The following is a 16,434-nucleotide window of genomic DNA, read 5'->3' as shown; positions in this document are numbered from 1 at the left end:
TTGGTGTTCTAAGTAAAACGGATAATTTACTAAAAATTATTAATTTGCCAGATTGTGTTATTTATTATGGACGTTAAGTTTAATTTAAATCATATTGAATCGAAATATGATGAATGGTTAAGATTTTAAATTTTGGGATATTGTTATTCATAACAATAATTAAGTGAATTGTTATTTAATTAGTTTTATAATTAATGCAATTAATATTCCAAACTGTCCATTTGAATTCATAACTACTTGAATTGAATTTGTGATATGTAAATGACAAAATTGTAATTGATCGAATTAAAACTGTTTTTTAGGGAAAAAAATCATTAAAAAATTAAAAAATTTGATATGTTATTTTAATATTTTTATGTTTAAAATTTATCAAATTTAATTCTAAATTATTTTTAATACTCTCACACTAATAAATTTAAAAAATATATGCATTTTTTAATAGCAATTTCAACAAAAATGATAGACAATGTTCAACTTGATAGAGAAATAAATGAAGCTTAAATTAAAATGTTGAGGAATTTGTAGAGAAGAATTGTACTCCTTCATTATATGTAGCAAACTTTTTCTTTCTTTGCTTTCTTTTGCTGAGATAGTTGCCTTTGAATTTGAAGGTACTTCTTTCAATTTCTTTTAGTATATATATATTTGTGGTTTTCTTTAATTTTCAATTTTTTTTTAATCTCATTCTGTATCTCCTTTTAGGGTTTTGGCTAGTGATCAATAGTTCTCTTCAATTGGAACTCATTAATTTTATTTGGAGAAACCAATGGAAATAACATGTGAATAAATCTTTAAAATTTATTGGATATATGAATTTAAAATTTTTTTGTTCAGACTTGATTTATTGTGAAATCAAGATATAATTATGTAAGTTTTTTATATTTAATAAGTATATTTCATCGTATATCTTGTGTTTCTTATTCACGGTGAATTAAATTTGATAAATATTTTTTATTAAATTTTAAAATAAAAAAATAATTAGAAATTTATTGCATATTCCCAATGAATAGTATATAAAATTGCAATCACTTTGGTCATTTTAATTGAGAAATTAATTTACAAATAAAAAAATATTATATATCACTATCAGAATATACATGAATAAATTCACAAAATAATATAAGTGATGATATCATGAAAACGAAAAATAATAAAATTTGAGAGGGAATTGAAGAATCAAAAAATATAATTACAATTAATATATCAAATTGGATTACAATAGAATATTAAAAAAATCATTAAAACAAAACAAAACAAAAGATTAGGCATTTTCATTTGCCTAATTGCATTATTTGAGCTCTAAGAGGGGTCTTATAGACCACTTTGAATGCTAAAACAGCAAATATTAACGTATCAAGCCTGGGATATAATTTCCATTGGTCCCATTCAGCCATTCGTTTCCTTGGATGAAAGGATCGACAGTGAATTGAGTAGCTTCATTCTTGTCAGTCATGACCTTGAAACCCTTCCATTTAACCCTCTTATCGGTGGCCGCTCCGGTGCCAGTGTTGCCATACTCAATGAACTCCAAGGTGTCAAGGTACAAATTTCCATTCCATGGTAGCCACCCATCTGGGTGAATGACATCTGTAATTTCTGATTCCATGATCACTGCCCTTGAAAATTCCTTCCAGGGCCTGCCCAAGTATGATAAAAGGGTGTTCTTGTCAGGTAATAGCTTGTCCTCACCTATAATTGTGCAATTCTGGAGGACTAATCCAGTGGTTTGATGCCTGATAGCCCTGCCTTGTGCAGTTACAGTGTTAAATTGGTTATTCATTGGTCTCCTCACCACAATTTCAGAGTTCTGGATCACGCAAGAGGCGTCTCCGAAGATGAAATCAATTGTGCCTGAAATTGAACACTTGCTGAAAAATTGGCGATGGGCTTGGACGTACAAGGTGTCTTGATACCCATCAATCTTGCAGTCGAAAAATGCTGCTCTATCTGCCTGGACTCGGAGTGCCACAGCCTGGTGACCTTCTGGACCTGCAGTGTTTTCGAAGGCCATCGATCTGGCAGTGAATCCTTCTCCTAGAGCCTCTGAAACATTAATACAGCAAGAAAATTTCCATTAGTTTCATCATAAATAAATCATTAAACACCTACTAATTAACCAAGCAGTCCAATTCCTGACGAGCTATCTTAATTCATCTACTTACCGAATGTGGCAGATCTCATGGTTTTGTAGCCAGTTTTATTGCTGTGGCTTCCTGTGACGATGGTTTTCAGAGGGCCATCACCATACATGAACACATTGACCTTTTTCTTGTCCACAGACACATATTCTTTGTAAACTCCTTCCTTAACGTAGATGGTAAATGGGCCTTCATTCTTTAGTGGGATAGAGTTAAGAGCTTCAGTAATGGTCTTGAAATCTCCACTACCATCCAAAGCCACAGTGGCATTAGGCTTAATGGTGCTAAGGTCTTGTGTGGCCATAAGCCTACGTTTTGGGCTAGAGTACCAGGTGGGATAGCCATCCTCACCAACTGAAAGAAGCCTCCGAGTACTATTGCCGCTATCACTACCAAAATTAAACTTTAGTCCCAGTGAAGATACAATCTTTGCCAATGCATTTACGATAGCTAAGGCATTACTGGTGAGTTGGCTTGCGTCTACCATACCATCTTTCATGGTGGATTTATACTGACTATTCGGATCACCAAATTGATCCAAGCAGGTTTGTTGGTAAGTGATAACTGCACTCAGCCAGTTCTGTAGCTCAGCTACACGTTTATCCATGGTGTGAAGGCTGCTTTCACCCACCGAAGCGAACGATGCCTGAAGCTCTTCAACTGCATCATCCAACAATTCTTTGCAATCTTCCAGGGCCATTTTTGTGTCAGGATCAGATGATTTTGTCTTCACTACTAGATCGTCAGACAAATTAAAAGATTTTTTGGCAGCTTCCATAGTGGCTAAGATAGCTGCCATTACATATTCCTTGGGATCCTCAGTATTATTTACAGAACCAAGACTCTTTTCACAAACTTCCTTGTAATCGGTGGGTTGACATATTTGAGCTACATTCTTTGTGGAGGTAGACACCTTGTCACCACTTTCGCTTCCACCTCGATGGACGACGGCGACAACCCCAATCACCACCCCAACTACTAGAATGAGCGAAAAAGCTGATACAACTACTTTGCTCATCATCTTGAATAATTTTATTGAAAATTATCCCAAGAAAAAAAAATTCTTTTATTTCTTCTTTATTCTTTTCTTTTCTTTCTTTCTTTTTTTTTTTTTTTTTGTGTTTTTCAGATGATATCTATACCTCCCTCTGTCGGATGATATGCACTAGAAAATCGATTTCCGATTCCTGCAAGGATTCAGAAATGGAAAGCACGGAATCGGAGAGGAAGAGGGAAACTAACCAAGGTGCTCCTAGTTTATTGTTCGACTCTGAAATCAGAGTTATGAAGCTTTGCATGGTCACAGGGCTCCTTTTATAGGGTAAAGAGAGGATGTTAAATTCATGGTTGATCGGTTTTGTAGCTAATTTGATGGGTTTTTGTCTTTTTTATGGATTGGTAATCAGTAATCACAATTTAATTAGGTGGTCAATTAGTGAAAAAACCTCAAATTAGTATTCATTGACTACTGAAATTTTGGTAATAACTTGAGACCTTACTGTCCTGGAAATGATCTTTATAATGAAACTTATCGTAATAATTGTTGTATGTATAATTACATCGGATAAATTTTTATAAATTAAATTATAGGTTTCAAATATGAATAATTTATTAATTAATTTTATATGAAAAATATAATTTTAGAGACTTTAATTAAATGGAGGTATCTACATTGAGAGATCAAGTTTTCGAACAGCAAATGAGGCACCTCTTCATCTGAGAGCAAATACAAAACTGCCTTGGAATCCAATTCAACAGTCATTTTCTGGACGCCCATATTCCAAGCTAGTTTCAGACCTTGGAGAAGGGCTTGAAATTCAGCTTGAATCTAGTTATGGATGCCTTATTTGACACAGTAACCTGCTACCCAACTCCCTTGTGATCATGAAGAATCCCACGTCCACCTCTATGGCCAGGGTTGCATTTAGAAGCACCATCTGAATTCATGTCTCCCCTTCAAAGATATATATATATATATATATATCTCGAAGGAGCTACGAACACTCATCATTAACTTCAAGTGTTTTTTCATTTATTGACTTGTACATATATATATAAAAAATAGATTGTCTAAAATTAATTTTAAAACTATAAAATTCTATGATATTTCGAGTTTAAATTTAAATGAATTAAAAAAAAAAAAAAACCTTTCTAATATTTAGCTCAAAAGTTTAAAAATTTTGATAAAATACAAAGCTACAAATCTATACATCAGGTGGTGGCTAGCTCTCTATTTGAATTTTGGATACATGTAGAAGGTGGCTAGCATGTATATTAACTGACTGATTCATTTAGAAATTATTTGTAAGATAAAATCAAAATACCTCACATGTTAGAGGAAAAAGAAAAACCTTTTTGCACATTAAAAGGGTTAGATTTAGCAGCAATGATTTTTATTATCAAACGTATAAAATTTACTACTATGATTCTATAGCGGCGATATATAAATTAAGGTCGTAAATATTTTATAACAAAATTGTAGTTATTAAAAAAAATATACAATTACTAGTAGTAATAATTATTGCTAAAAAATTTTTTTAATGATAATAATAATTATTGTCATTTTTTTTATGTGTCATTAGCGATAATTATTTATGTTATTGTCATATGTTAGCTTCATATATAGTAAAATTTTGCAATTTTATTTTTAGTTAATTATAACATTTATTATAGTGGCAATAGTATCTAAAATGATTTTTTTAATATCCCTTTAATTCTTATTTACACATATTTCTTTCTACTTAATTATGCTATATTTAGGGAAACTAATTAAGCTCATTTCTCTCTCTCAATGAGAAATGAAAACTAACTAAAACACATGCAAAACATTTTAATAATTGTTTGTTAAAACTTTTTTTTTTCAATTAATGGACAACATAGGCATTTCAATAAATAAAAAAAAAATAAAATGGAGTATATATTAATATATTATTTTAGAATGGAATATAAACCCTAAAAATATCAATATAATGATCTTTCAAAGCTTATTAATTTCATTGATTTTTCTTATTTAGATCTGATCCATCATATACTTAATACACAAAATATATAATAAGAGCCTCCTATTAAATATATAAATTTTATATATTTATATTTTAAATCCATAATAGACCGAGTTTAAAAAAATATTTTCCCAGTTTCATAATACTATTTCAATTACACCATTAATATGCCAAATAATAATAAGATTGTATTGGCTCTTAAAAATATTAAAATTTGCTAACATTCTTGAGCAATAATTTCAGAAAAAAAAAAAAACCTTGGACATCTAATAAAATATTCAAATATCACAATAAATTTTGCCAATTACACCTTTCTTTTAATTAGTAGATCCTTAAAAAAAATCCCTTCTCATGACAAATAACATGTGATTTATTATTATTTTTTTTCTTGGAAATGAGCTTCTAACAGCCAAACTGTAATTTGCTATCATATCGCAATAATCCTTTCTATTGGCTTAAAAATAGTTTGTTGGTTTGGTTATATACACTTGGAGTCCAACTGATTAACTGAAGAAGCGGTTTACCATTAAATATTTGGAGGAAAATTTCATGCAATGCTAATTTAGGACAATTACAAGCCTATAAAAACCAGTACCTGCAAGCTCTCCATCATCTGCCAGGGCAAAGAAAGCATTACATTTCTGTATTCTATCGCTCCTCTCCGATTTTTCGCCCATTCGCGCTGGCCTAGAATCATCCTAGGGCCAGTCATCGGGGGGAGAGATTTGTAAAAGAGGAAAAAAGTACAAAAAAAGAAGAAGAGAAGTCAAAAAAAAAAAAAAAGATAAGATAAAAAAGGAGAAAATATGATTGGAAAAATAGTTGTTTCAGGAATATCCCTGATTCTTGTTGTCGGCGTAGTCATCGGAGTTGTGGCTGCTGTCAACCGTAGTGGTGACAGTTCTCAAAACACTGATGCTTTGTCACCACAAATGAAGGCTGTTACACAACTATGCCAGCCTACTAATTACAAGGAGACTTGCACCAAGGTTCTCGGTTCTGCCAACAGTACTGATCCTAAGGCGTTGATCAAGGCAGGAGTTTTAGCTATCTCGGATTCCTTAACGAAATCCATGAACTTGAGTGAGGATCTTGTAGGAAATGCTGGTAGTAGTGAGCCCCGTACGAAACTTGCCCTGGATGATTGTAATATATTGCTGAAAAATGCCTCCGATGAGCTGCAAGATATTCTTGCAAAGATGTCTGATAACGACTTGAAAAACATAGCTGAACGCGCCGATGATTTTCGTATTTGGTTGAGTTCTATCATCTCCTACCAAGAATTGTGTATTGATGGATTTGACCATGATGGCGACCTGAAATCTAAAGTGCAAAACAGTACGAACTATGGTAGTGAACTAACAGATAATGTCCTGACTATTCTTGGTGGGATTTCAGACATTCTGCAAAACTTTGGTCTCCAGCTTAACCTTCCCAACATCAATTCTCGTCGGCTCCTTGGTGCTGATGGGTACCCAACTTGGTTATCTGCTGCTGATCGTAAGCTCTTGGCCGTCGGAAACGCTGGCAAGGCTGCACCAAATGCGGTGGTTGCCCTAGATGGAAGTGGGCAATTCAAGTCCATTAATGCGGCTATTAACTCAAGACCCAAAGGCCAAAATGGTCGATTTGTTATTTATGTTAAGGCAGGAATCTATAACGAGGCCGTAGTGGTGCCAAAGACTCAAGCTAATATTCTCATGTATGGCGATGGACCAAGGAGGACCATTGTCACAGGAAAGAAGAGCTTCACTAGTGGTGTAAACACCTGGAACACTGCTTCCTTCGGTAAGTTTTATCATGGAATTTTTTTTTTTGTTTAAATTGGGAGAGTTCTGGTTCAAACTGATAACGTATTAGCAATATAATCAATTTACATTTTGCTTTACTTTGGCATTTGCAGTGGTTGAAGCACCAGGGTTCATCTGTAAGGGGATGGGATTCCAGAACACTGCAGGTCCTGATGGTCACCAAGCCGTTGCCATCCGAGTTAACTCTGATCTGTCAGTGTTCCATAACTGCAGGTTTGATGGGTATCAAGATACATTATTGTACCAAGCCGGGCGCCAATTCTACCGCAACTGTGTCATTTCAGGCACCATTGATTTCCTCTTCGGTTACGGCGCAGCTGTGATCCAGAACTCATTGATCATAGTCAGGAAGCCTAATCCAAACCAATTCAACACAGTGACAGCAGATGGCAAGAAGGAAAAGGGGCAAACCACTGGACTTGTTATCCACAACTGCAGAATTGTACCTGAGGCAAAGCTTGTCCCTGAGAGGCTCACTGTGAAAACATACTTGGGCAGGCCCTGGAAGCAATTCTCGACAACTGTAGTTATGGAGTCACAATTAGGAGATTTGATTCAACCAGATGGCTGGATGCCATGGGCTGGAAGCCAATTCCTTGACACTTTGTTCTATGCTGAGTACGCAAATACTGGACCTGGTGCCAATACTGCTAGGAGGGTGAAGTGGAAGACACTTCATTTCCTTAACAAGAATGAAGCTCAAAGATTCACTGTTGGAACATTCCTGGCCGGCGCCGGTCAATGGATCGGAGGCGCTGGAGTTCCTTTCTTGCTTGGATTTCGGGCATAGATGAGCAGAGTCAGCTATCAAAAAAAACAAAAGAGAACTAATGATATAAAATAGGAGAGGCATAGAAAATATATTATGTCATCGATAAGCCTGAAAAAGCCAAGTGAATTGGAAAAGGCTTATTTTCTGTTCTCTCAGAAGCAACATTTCTTTCTCTCTTAATGTTGTTGATTTATTTTTTATTTTTATTTTTATTTTTTGTATCCCTTTGAACATTTGAATAAAGAAAAAAACAAGTCTGGTGCTTCATGTATTTGATATTATTGGTAATGTTTATAATAGCCTTATTATTATTATTATTATCTTTTGTTTGCTTCTATAGATCTTCAATTCTGATGCATTATACTAATGCTAAGAGCTTCATGTTTTCTTTAGTTAATGATGTTTCATTTCCATATCATGTTTCTCTCTCTCTCTCTCTCTCTCTCTCTCTCTCTTTTCAATCTAAATTTAATATATAAGCTTTAAAAGAAGAGAGGAAATGTTGTTTATTGACAGAAATTTAATTTATGATAACAGATACTTATTTTAACAATTTCATTTTTTTTTTGATGTTTCAGTATTTTATCAGTCAAATACAGTAAATAATACTGATCAGATTAATAAAAATCATGCATATACTAGTTGTTCACATCGGTGATGAATTAAACTTAATAAATAAGAATGTAACCCTGTTTGTTTCTCTCTGATATCCTGCGCGCTGCACAGAGAGTTGATGAGTTTTTAACAACTTGGCAAGGGTATTTGTCCAAGGTTTTTAGAGAGAGAGAGAGAGAGAGAATGAAGTATAGGGTTTATAGGCAAACTCATGAACAAAAGTTGGAAAAATCTTTGAGAGAATAATCTTGATCCTACAAAGCAGAGTTCACAGCTTCATCAAAAAATAAATGAAAAACTACACAGTTTGTTCACCATGGAACAAACCTCCATTCATGATGCTGCCTGTTCAGCCTTTTTACACTCTAAAAGCTTTAGCTCCTGGCGCCAGCTTTCCAATTTTACCAGCTTCTCCAACTGCTCTGGCTTCATATCCTCTGGTGCAGATTTCTGCTGCTGACCTTCTGCTATTCGAATCTGGAAAGAGCGAACGCCCTCAGATGAAGCAATCATACAAAATGGGAACAGCAAAGCCATTTGCTTAAATCACATTAGAATATTGTAAATTCCAAAATTCTCATAAAACCTATAGAGCCACTACCAGAAAGGGAACTGTTTGCAAATTTGAAGTGGAGAATATTCAAATTGTTTCATAAACAGTTAGTGATGTCTAAGAGTTTAATCACATTGTTATTGGCATAATTCTCTATGTCATCATAAACCCAGTTGTGTCACAAACAAGCACTACAGCATTCAGTAATTACTAAGCATTACAAGCCATTGATTAGGTTTTACACCAATAATATCTGCTAATCAAACATGGATCAAGGCGTGTGACAATATGATATCTGAAAACTAATTTGGTTTATACCAATAGTGTCGACAACAGTTGTAATGTTTTTCATAAGGAGGATAATTGATCTCAAAGGCATGTAGCAGTCCTAAATAGAGTGGGTGTAAGGAGTTATTCATATAGAAAGGGTATGTACAGGGAGATACTACAAGGACGGTTGAACTCAATATAGATGAATTACCAGTTACAGTTGGTTTTTGCAAAGGACATGCTTTGAACCTTTATCTTTTGCTTTGGCCATAGATTAACCAACCAAGCATATTCAAGATAATAACTAACCACAATTCACGGGATCCAAACATTTTCAGAGTACTGAAAACAAAAAGTTGCGGAAGAATTCATTGGATCCATATGTTTTTAGATTAAGCAATATATTCTTAGGGTTTTGGATCGAAATTGAAGAGAAGTAGAAGAGAAAGAAAGCTAGAGAGACTCGGAAAAAGAATAGAAAGAATATAGAACAGAAAGAAGATATTATTTCAAGATTCTGGTTACATCTTATATAAATCTCATCTAAATTCTCTCATCGCTAATTGCTGTTACAATTAGTTCTCGCCAATCATAACAGCTATTCTAACTAATTCTAGCTACTGTTGACTTATTACAACTGCCTCTAACAACTCTGCCTGCTATAACAGCTTTTCCTTCTCTTTACTGCTACTCACACTCATTCCACTGCTACTGCTGACTACCTTTCTTCCTATACCTTCTCCTCTGATACGTAACATATATGTGCATTACAACCAGGTACAGACAATGAGGTATCCTTAGATTAGATGTAGAAGACCTGAATCAGTCCTTATTTGTAATACCTAATTTGTATTATATAAGGGTGAAGATAACACCCATATATTTAAACAATAGCAGTTAAATGGAGGAGTTCAGTTAAGGTGCTAGGTGATGCGTGATTAGAAGACCATTTTAGTGTATTAATATGAGAAAGCTATGTGGAAGTGAATAAATGAATTCATTCACAAGAAATGAAGGAAACATACATTGAGGAGAAGTTAAAAGAGAATCCTTTCAGATAACTAGACCAATAAATGCACCAGTTCAGAAGAGAATGAATTTAAAGACTAAAGGTCTATTTGGTTGGGATGAGGGAAGTGTAAGTAATGGAAGGGTAAGTAAGGGCCCTAAAGAAGGGGAAGGGGAAGGGTAAGGATAAGGAAATTATAATAAAAAAAATATCATGTTTGAGAAGAGTTGAATTAATGAAAAGATAAGAAGAGTTAATGTATATTTGTTATGTTTGGGGAGGTGAAGGAGGGATAAATTTAAGAGGTTTATAAATAGAAATATTCATAACTCTCATCTCCTTATCCCTCCTTACCCCTCCTTACACCCCAATTTGGGGTGCAAAAAAAATTGAAATTTGAGGGATAAGGCTTTACCCTCCATTAACTCATCTCTTCCCAAACAGGGATAAAATAGTTTTTGGCCCTTCCCTACCTTTATTTACCCCTCCCTCACTCTCATCCAAACAAACCCTTGGTAAGTATACTCAAAATGACGATGAAAAATAATAAAATTTAATATCATTTCTTCTTCTTCTTCTTCTTCTGAAATGGAAAGGCGTGGTTATTACTTATGCTATGCGATAGCCCTGATTTAGCATCACTACTTATAAAAAAGTTGATCTCTAATGAATTAGAATGGAGAAATTAATGTACATATGAGTAGACACTTGCAAATACTCTGGATATGTATAGGAAGTGCAAGTATATAGCAAACCAGGCTATATATTCTTCCCCACTTTACTTAAAAAGTTGTATAAGACAACATTTTTCAGGCATTCAAAAATATAAAGGGGAAAAGTATTTTAAGTGATAATCATGACAAGAAAAATAATATGGCATGCACGTTGGAAGAAAATGACTCAAAACACAAATGTTGCCAAACCCATAAAATGATTAGTTCTTAGCAGGATTCCTTATTGTGAGAATCACCCTAGATAATATTATTAGCCTTTTGCTTTTTTTTTTTTTTTGGCATGTCTAGAAAGGGAAGGGGGGTGTCAGCTATTTAATTTCTTAAAAGTGCATAATACAGCAGGGAAGAGTAAAATATGGCTAATTATACCTTCTTTTTAAGTGCCCGAATTCTTTTATCAATATCTTGAGATGGAGCACTTGGATCTGAAGCCTCTGTCAATTCTGCAGGTGGAGTGCTACAAACGGGATTTGCAGAAACAGCTAGCTCATTCATTTGAGATGTCAATGACTTGACAGAATCTGATGCGCTACCTACTTCTTCAGCAGGTAACATTTCTTCATTTTTCATGTCGTCATCTGCCATTGCTTCCAAGTTCTTACCCTTTTCAAGAGCAGCCTGCTAATAATAATAAATTAATCAAACTTGTGCCCAAAATTTACAGCACAAGGACACAAAAATTTTAAATTCACTAAATATTAAATTCGTGAAATTCTAAAGGACTTATGTGCAAACTTTGAATGTCTTATAATGATAAAACTAGGTGAGAATTCACATAAAATTTAACTTCACTGACATTATATAGTATTGACATTGAAACCAACTAACCAACTAGCCTATTTATGAACTTCATAAAACTGCAGGCAGCATTCATAAGTAACTATCAAAACAAGCATCCTCCAATGTTGGCTGGCGACACGGATATCTAATAGTTTTCAGATGACTGAGTCACTTTAGCACATAAAGAGAACAGGATGTAGCCCTTTTATTTTTACTTGACACACTGTGCAAATTAACAAAAATGCATAGCAATGAAATCAGTTCCAAGCACCCAGAAGTTACACATAGATTGGCGCAGTAGGAAGTCTGCAAATGTTGAGCTGCTATTGTTTAGCAAAAACAACTCATCTAAATACAATTTCCTATTATATGTGATGTGCCTATTCTCAACCAAACTTCCTACTGCAGTTTGCAGAAGGTGATTTTGCAAAAATTATTTGCTGAGTCATAGCAAGAAATTCCATCCCAGGGGTAAATCATAGTAGTATCTGCAGAAAAATATCTTCTCATGCTTGTGGACTTCTTTCTACAACTTTTGGTTGGGCAGAGCAATCTATTTAGTTCCAAATAGCAAAGTTGATGATGTTTTCTACTCCCCTTCTTTGTCAATTTTTTAGATAAAGACACAACTTATTGTGGATAGAAACTCTAAGAGCGAATTGATAAATAAGGTTTAGCAATTGAGATTTTTAAAGCATAGTTATTAAAGGCTCAAGGCGCACTAAGGCGCTAGGGAGTCCTGGACCCTAGGTGAAAGGCGCAGACGCGTTCTTGAGTGAGGTGAGGAGCAAAAATATGAAAAATTCATTAAAAATAAATACTATAATAAAGTCATTAAAAATAAGCATCATAAATTTAATTATTATATTAGTAATCATATAAAAATATATTAACCACCATTTTTGTTAATTAAATTATATATAATTGAAAATTATCATTAAAATTTATCATATTAATTTTATTTTAAATCAAATATAATATTAAAATAATAAATTTAATTTTTATTGCATTATAATTTTAATTTTAACTATAGGTTTAGTTTAGTAATATCTGCCTAAACATAATTTAAAATAATTTAAATTGAATTTTATAACTATAATTTATATTTATTTTTATTTTATGAAAAATAGAATTAAAAAAATACATGCAAAAAAGTATTAATAAAATATATTATCTCTAAATTAAGCTTAGCCCAATAACCATCAATCCATTAAAATCAGCCCATTTAAATAATATCAGTACATGCCACACCAATAACAGCCCACCACTTAGCAGCAGCCTACATTTCATCAGCAGGCAGCCAGGTACGCATCGTTTTCGACAACTTCTTCTCCTTCTTCTTCTTCTTCTGTTTCAAGGCTGTTGTTTGCTGTCTTCAATGTCTTCTTCTTCTTCTTCTTCTTCTTTTTGTTTTGTGGCTGTTATCTACATGTGGAAAGGGAGAAGAAAAAAAAAAAGAAGCGAGTGTTTATGGCTGGGCTCTCTAAGGCGCGCCTGGGCTCGCCTTTGGGTGTCTTAGGCGATGGGTCCCTCCCCTGGTGCGCCTTGCACGTCAAGGGTGCCTTGGGCACGCCTTTAATAACAGTGTTTTAAGTTGATCCCTGAGCTAAGTTAAGGTTAATGGCTTCCCTGCCAAGTATATTGAGACTCTTCTAAGGTGATTAGATGCCTCAAATAAAGCACCAATTGATATCCTAACAAAGTTCCGTATCTTCGGTAAGTTGACCCTTCCAAATGTAGGCATTACAAGCACATCTGAGAAAACTTCCCAATATTTGACCAAGCAATATTTGTTTGATTCAGAATCTTGGTCTCACTTTTTAGTTCTTATCAGTGTCTGAGGTGTCCTGGTATATTCCCAAGAGACATCTCCATCCCATGCAAGGGTAGAGAACATAGGAAATTGAACTGAGAACAAAACATCCTAATTTTTTCCTTTATGTGAGACTAACAGGAATAAATAACCAAGGTTTGGAGTTAGCTGTGGCTGACATTGGAAGACATTGTCAAAATGCTTTGTACTTAGGAGGTTTTCTTTATGCTTTCATGATTAGAATTTACAAGCAGCACATGCACAGATGCGCTTGATTTAGCAAACGGCACTATCCCAACTTTTTTCAATAAAATTTGGCTTACTGGTGTAAGTGTGGACCACAATAAATCTATTACTGTCAGCTACATAATTACTCCTATCTTGCACAGAATATAGGTTGCAGGAATAAAAAGAATCAATGATACAAAAGGGTTAAGGTATGTTACAGACCATGATTAGTTATCCCCTTTAAGGATGGACAAACAATATTGAACTGAAGAATATAATGTTCAAAACAAATAAGAACATTGAAATTGAGGCAAGACCATAAGAACAAATGAGCAACATACCTGTAACCTCTTCTCCTTCTTCCGTTCATTCCTCTTTACTGATTTTGTCTTTGGTTTTACATCCACAACTGGATCATATCCTGGAGGTACTACCTGAGATTGCATCTCCTTTTTCCACTGCATCACAAAAGACGGTGAAATCCTATCATTTGTTTTCACTTTCCCTTAGAGAAAACCATTGTCAACTTAACCAAGCTTTTCTATTCCTTTAAATTGCAGAGAATTCACTATAAAAGAAAATTATGGTTATTTGTAGTTTCTAAATTTTAGGAAATTGAAAAAGATAAGGCACCCATTGAAACGTGTCTATTTCAACAATTTGAACAATTCTAAAAGAGAAATTATATCATGTAGATAAGCAATAAATCATAGGAAGAAGGAATCTTATCTTTCCTACTTCTTTTTATTGGATCAGCAAGCCAAAAACCATTTTGTCAATAGATACCATAGTAGATACCACCATTTCAAATAGAAGCAGTATAAGTTTTAAGACTGCACACAAAGAGAATATCAAGAAAATTCACTAAGCAAAAACAATAACAAGTAAAAGGACTTTACAAGAATAGTGGTAACTGTGGATTTCTTCAAAGAAAATGTTGCAAGCAATGATGTAATGGTTCTTTCAAGAATCTTTTACAAATTGAAGCTTTCTTAGGCTCCGTTTGTTTCACGGAAAATATTTTCCTAGAAAACATTTTCCGTATTTTCTGGTGTTTGGGTGCACTCAGGAAAATTGATCATTGGAAAATATTTTTCTGGTAAAAAAAAATTAAGTCATTTTTTAAGAAAATAACTTCTATTTTTCAAAAGAGGAAGTCATTTTTCGTTTTCGAAACTTTGAAAATCTTATTAAAATGTGAACACATGCATGAAATAAATAAGTATCATTAATTTAACATTACAACCAAACAACATAAAATATTTTTATGAAAAATATTTTTTTGAAAAATATTTTCTAGATGCAAGTCATTTTCCATGAAACAAATGGAGCCTAGTTTCAAACCCATTTTCAGTGCTTCATTTATACCTCTGCTTCCTAAGAATGGTGGAGCTATAGATGTAGTTGAAGCCAGTACAAATTGCTGGCTAAGAATGCTTTCTGGCTGTTTAGGGCGAGTGGTCCATCTTTTATACTAATGCAAATACTTGAATTGCTTAAGCTAATACCTATATTCTACATTCTCAATACTAAAACCACATAAAACACTGCTTTGGCCATCTAATACATTTGGAATTAATCATACAAATTTACAAAGGTTCAAATTTCTTCTTCAATTTGTGAGCAACCAAACATAAAATCAATGCTACACCTGCACATTAGCCAAACATGGAATAAACTTAAGGGTTGTGTACAAAAACATGCACATGAAAGAATATATATTTATACACTTACCAGGGCGCCTTTAGATTGGTAGATGGCGACTTCGTCCTGGGGTACATAACCAGCGCGAATCCGGATGGGTTTTCGGAGAGTCCCGTCGGGTCGTCGGGTTGGGGCTACAATTCTCTCTCCTTCTTTTAGGGTTTTGCTTAACTCTGCCATTTTCTCGAGCTGCTCTTCTTCTCGTCCTCCACCACCACCACCTCCTCCTCTTCCTCGCCCACCATGATTACTGCTAGCCATTAAGTAATTAATATTTACTTAATTACGAAATCAAATTGGGCAATTGATCGATCGATCAATAGACTGATTTGATTGGTAATTTTGTGTTCTGAGTTCAGTGACTCCTGTTCATGCTTCGCTACAGCTTGCCGCAATTCGAGAAATTAAAATCGTAGCAAGGAATTTTTAAAAATAAATAAAAAATTAAATTGAAAATAAAATTTATTTGCATTTTCTAATTTATGATTAAAAAATAAAAAATAATATATTTCTTTTGTAATGATTATTTGATCAATTGGTAGGGTTTGATTGGACCCAATACCAGCAGAATTGAGCTACAATTCCTCCACGCTCCCCTGAATTTTCATTATTAGGCGCGCTGATTCATTTGCATTCTCTCACTGAAAAAATGAATTTCATCTCCTATAAAATGAAGTAAAATTATTTTATTATATCAGTGTATATAATAATTAATTTTTATTATTATTTAAATTTTAAATAATTTTATATTTTAATTATCAATTATAAAATTTTAATATTTTATTTTTTCCCTGAAATTCTAACTTTTAATAATATTTTTATTTGCTAATTATTATACAATAAAATATTTTAGTTAATCCTTTATCTTTCACATACAGTAAACGTTAATTTTTTTTTCAATAACAATAAATGATAATTAAAATTACCAATGGTAAATTTACAAGAAACATGATATCACAAAATTTTCAATAACAAATAAAAAGGAAAAAATCTTAAAAAAATCCT

The 16,434-nt window shown here is 33.5% G+C and overlaps 3 protein-coding genes across 4 annotated transcripts; 1 reads left to right on the top strand and 2 right to left on the bottom strand.

The window, feature by feature from the left end:
* Positions 1 to 1,168: 1,168 nt before the first annotated feature.
* Positions 1,169 to 3,401, bottom strand: LOC110670656 (pectinesterase-like). Its single transcript, XM_021832778.2, has 2 exons — positions 2,163 to 3,401; positions 1,169 to 2,043 (listed from the first exon to the last, which is right to left on the bottom strand). The coding sequence occupies exons 1-2, from the start codon at positions 3,157 to 3,159 to the stop codon at positions 1,346 to 1,348; spliced, it is 1,695 nt and encodes a 564-aa protein (XP_021688470.1). The 5' UTR covers positions 3,160 to 3,401; the 3' UTR covers positions 1,169 to 1,345.
* Positions 3,402 to 5,946: 2,545 nt separating this feature from the next.
* On the top strand, positions 5,947 to 7,741 carry LOC110670673 (pectinesterase). The gene is made up of 2 exons (XM_021832793.2): positions 5,947 to 6,928; positions 7,044 to 7,741. The coding sequence occupies exons 1-2, from the start codon at positions 5,947 to 5,949 to the stop codon at positions 7,739 to 7,741; spliced, it is 1,680 nt and encodes a 559-aa protein (XP_021688485.1).
* Positions 7,742 to 8,550: 809 nt separating this feature from the next.
* On the bottom strand, positions 8,551 to 16,074 carry LOC110670674 (partner of Y14 and mago). Of its 2 annotated transcripts, none has more exons than XM_021832794.2 (4): positions 15,460 to 16,074; positions 14,067 to 14,183; positions 11,274 to 11,525; positions 8,551 to 8,815 (listed from the first exon to the last, which is right to left on the bottom strand). In XM_021832794.2, the coding sequence occupies exons 1-4, from the start codon at positions 15,688 to 15,690 to the stop codon at positions 8,672 to 8,674; spliced, it is 744 nt and encodes a 247-aa protein (XP_021688486.2). In that variant the 5' UTR covers positions 15,691 to 16,074; the 3' UTR covers positions 8,551 to 8,671. The 2 variants fall into 2 exon arrangements, with proteins under 2 accessions (XP_021688486.2, XP_021688487.2); XM_021832795.2 differs by having other exon boundaries at positions 11,274 to 11,522; positions 15,460 to 16,070.
* Between the last annotated feature and the right edge of the window lie 360 nt (positions 16,075 to 16,434).

Source organism: Hevea brasiliensis, chromosome 14, assembly GCF_030052815.1.
Source record: "Hevea brasiliensis isolate MT/VB/25A 57/8 chromosome 14, ASM3005281v1, whole genome shotgun sequence".
NCBI lineage: Eukaryota > Viridiplantae > Streptophyta > Magnoliopsida > Malpighiales > Euphorbiaceae > Hevea > Hevea brasiliensis.
Note: the sequence above shows the minus strand (reverse complement) of the source record. Positions and strands in the feature narration are given on the sequence as shown.

Coding starts and splice junctions, on each gene's coding strand:
- LOC110670673 (XM_021832793.2), top strand. CDS start 5,947: ATGATTGGAAAAATAGTTGTTTCAGGAATATCCCTGATTCTTGTTGTC. Junction 6,929..7,043: donor CTGGAACACTGCTTCCTTCG/GTAAGTTTTATC, acceptor TGGCATTTGCAG/TGGTTGAAGCACCAGGGTTC.
- LOC110670656 (XM_021832778.2), bottom strand. CDS start 3,159: ATGATGAGCAAAGTAGTTGTATCAGCTTTTTCGCTCATTCTAGTAGTT. Junction 2,044..2,162: donor CATGAGATCTGCCACATTCG/GTAAGTAGATGA, acceptor TTAATGTTTCAG/AGGCTCTAGGAGAAGGATTC.
- LOC110670674 (XM_021832794.2), bottom strand. CDS start 15,690: ATGGCTAGCAGTAATCATGGTGGGCGAGGAAGAGGAGGAGGTGGTGGT. Junction 14,184..15,459: donor ACCAATCTAAAGGCGCCCTG/GTAAGTGTATAA, acceptor TTTGTGATGCAG/TGGAAAAAGGAGATGCAATC. Junction 11,526..14,066: donor AGAAGGAGAAGAGGTTACAG/GTATGTTGCTCA, acceptor TATTATTATTAG/CAGGCTGCTCTTGAAAAGGG.